The following is a 3059-nucleotide window of genomic DNA, read 5'->3' as shown; positions in this document are numbered from 1 at the left end:
ATAAAAGTATCATATGCTAGTAGTTGAGAACAATTTTGCAGGGTTAGTTTCGGAATGCCTTCGTACGTAAGTTTTACTTTTCTTTTCTCTAGTAAGTTATTTGGAACGTTAAAGGCTTTAATGATAGTTTTATACTTCAAACGAGTTCTTTTTATTTTAACATATGAAAAATGTAATACATAAGTATTTTTCTGTTGTTTATTAATGTTAAAACATTATCCCCAGAGGGAGGAAGCTCACTAAAACTGCAATTTATTAAGGACGATGAGGAAAAGGAATAAATTTAATAAGGGAGGAAGTCTAGAAAAGATCATAATTTGGTAAAAAAGATTAGCAAGAATAGGATTTCATTTTATATATGGCAAAGGAAGAAACAGAGGAAGAGCAAAATTTCCATGCCACTAAGGTATTTAATTTATTTTATTTCAACAACATATCAAGCAGTGGTTTTTCAAAAGCTGAGGAAGAAAAGAAATTATGACTCTCCTACAAGAATTACTCGAACAAGGATGTAGATTTGACGGAACTTTCCTCTTTTATACAATAACAACAACAGCCCAGTAAAATTCACTAACAATCAATTTTCCTCTTTTATAAGGAGGAATTAATAAGCCTGGTGAAACTCTTTTTGTGTACTCAGAGTAAGAATGATCCACATCTCCCGGGAAAGATATAACTTTACCATGTTGGTCTAAATATAACAAATGGATCCCTATCTTCTTTACTATAACGTCTTCAGACTCCGTAAACCATTGAAGTTTGGAGTGCATCTGAGTTGCTTTCAATCAGAGAGATTCAGCTTCTTCAAACTTCTACAACACTAAAAGTAAACCAAATATAGTTTCAATTAATATTTTCTCACTCAGTGGCAATAACAGTACACATGAAATTGTAAAATTGAGTAACAAACCTGCAAATTCAATTGAAATTCTTGGATATCACTCTCCCGCATATCTAGAACTACAAGATTCTCAGCTGGAAAATTTGATGGTATACATTTTAAAGGACATTTTTTCCAAGACAACCATCTGAGGTTCTTGGACAACAACCCAAAATCTCCACTAATATGTAACTCATCCATTATAAGAACCCTAAGGTTTTTCATTTGCTCAAATGCTTTGGTCCTCAAGTTTACTCCCTTTAATGTCCCACGATCTACCTTCAGTACTTATACATTTTCGGAACCCTGCAGCTCAATAAAAAGAAAAGTAACTTAAGCTCATGTTAAGTCCCAGAAATTAAGCGAGAAAAATTGGTGGACAAACAAAGAGAATACACCATGTATCAACAAAAATGAACTTACACATTAGAGGATGTTAAACAAATTTAAAATTGCTTAAAAAGCTAAGATGAGAGCCTTTCAAAACTGGCTAGCAGCATTCACTAAGTTCACATGATAATATCAAAGGGAAATAAATGAATAAAGAGAACAAATTGCATCTAGAAACCTGATAATAGCACCAGAAGATAGAATATATATTTGAATATATTTAAAAGAATATTTTGTATATATTGTTCTAGAAATAATGTTTCACATATGTACCTATTCAACAGTTTCCAAATGTTCACATGCCTGATTTCTTCGAGCAAGCTTGATTTCCGCATTTAGTTAAGTAAAGTCAAATATCTTTAATCATGGAGATACTATAGTCGATGCCCATAAGCATGTTAGTTATAAGAATTTAATAAGAAATATGCATCACCAAATTTGGATAATTGTTAAATTTGGATAACCCAGTTTGCTTTCGCACTTGAGAAGGATCAAAATTAGAAAATAGGCAAAACCATCTGCTTTAATTTCTCTTTGCATTCGAGAATTTTAACTAGTTCATCTAAACACCAACTAGAGGAAGCATAATTTCTTGAGAAAACAATAATGGAAATTCTTGACTCTTCAATTGCTTTCTCTAGTTCTCTTGAAATCACGTCACCCTTTCTCAATTCCTCATCGTCAATGAAGGTTTTGACTCCAACATTATCCAATTTGGAATAAAGATGACCAGTGAATGTTTTCCGGGTGTCTTCACCTCTAAAACTCAGGAATACTTCATAAGAGAAGTGAGAAGATGTAGATGATTCTCCTCTAACTAATTGAGTATCCATTTGATGAATTAAGGGTTGATAAGAATGAAAGAATTAAGGGATGGTTTTTTAGTAAATCTTTAGACCGAAAACACAGAATCTAATCCATGGCCGTCCCCTACCCAATAATAAAGTTCACATCTCACTTTCTATCTCCTCCATATTCCTTCCTCCTCCACTTCTTCTTTCCTTAACCCTCAACCCCTTTTTTCACCTTCCAATTATGGCCGCCGTAAAACTCTTCGCATGCTCCTCACCCGCAGCGGCAACGCTGGCAGCGACGGAGGAAGTGATAGACAGCTATTGTCCGAGGACGATGCGTCGCCGGATCAGATTTTCGGCGACGGAGATTCACCGGATAAAAAGGAAGTGGTGGTGAGAAACAAGCTTAAGGATTTGTTCGTTTCGTCACCGGCAAATTCGAGAGAGGGATTTTCACCGTAAATTTCTAGTGCCGGTGGTTGTATTGGATCGGCAGTTCGGAGAATTCGGCCGTTGATGGCGACTTTCCGGCGACGGTTGCTTAGGAGGGCTTGGAGACCTATGCTTGTGAGTATACCTGGATAATTAAATTGGAATATATTGTAGGGAAAAGGCACAAAAATGGCGTTGTGTTATTCGAAATTAATCAATTATAACCTCGTTTAAATTTGAGTTCAAAAATAATCCTGCCGTTATAAAATGGGTCTAATAATGTCCTTGTGTTATTCAAAATGGATCAATTATAACCCTCATTTAAATTTGAGCTCACTAATGACTCTGCCGTTAAAGAATGGGTCTAATACTGCTATTTCTCTCCGTCAGTAATGATTAGGGGTGTAGATGAATATTTAAAAACCGACTAAACCGACATAATCGTACAGTGTCGAACCGATTTTTAGGTTTTTTTTAATAAAACCGTATGTTTTTATATAAATCTATAACTGTACTAATAATTATGGTAGATTTTTTATTTTATAAAAATAAATCGAAAAAAT

The 3059-nt window shown here is 34.5% G+C and overlaps 1 protein-coding gene and 1 long non-coding RNA gene across 2 annotated transcripts; both read right to left on the bottom strand.

The window, feature by feature from the left end:
- Positions 1–379: 379 nt before the first annotated feature.
- LOC107780268 (uncharacterized) lies at positions 380–1186 on the bottom strand. The gene is made up of 2 exons (XR_001646768.2): positions 911–1186; positions 380–820 (listed from the first exon to the last, which is right to left on the bottom strand). It is a non-coding gene; the product is annotated as an uncharacterized LOC107780268 (long non-coding RNA).
- A 581-nt stretch (positions 1187–1767) lies between these two features.
- LOC142168787 (toll/interleukin-1 receptor-like protein) lies at positions 1768–2103 on the bottom strand. Its single transcript, XM_075229939.1, has one exon. The coding sequence runs from the start codon at positions 2101–2103 to the stop codon at positions 1768–1770; it is 336 nt and encodes a 111-aa protein (XP_075086040.1).
- Between the last annotated feature and the right edge of the window lie 956 nt (positions 2104–3059).

This window comes from Nicotiana tabacum, chromosome 14 (genome assembly GCF_000715075.1).
Source record: "Nicotiana tabacum cultivar K326 chromosome 14, ASM71507v2, whole genome shotgun sequence".
Classification (NCBI taxonomy): Eukaryota; Viridiplantae; Streptophyta; class Magnoliopsida; order Solanales; family Solanaceae; genus Nicotiana; species Nicotiana tabacum.
The sequence above is the reverse complement of the archived record's forward strand: the minus strand, read 5'-3'. Positions and strand labels throughout refer to the sequence as shown.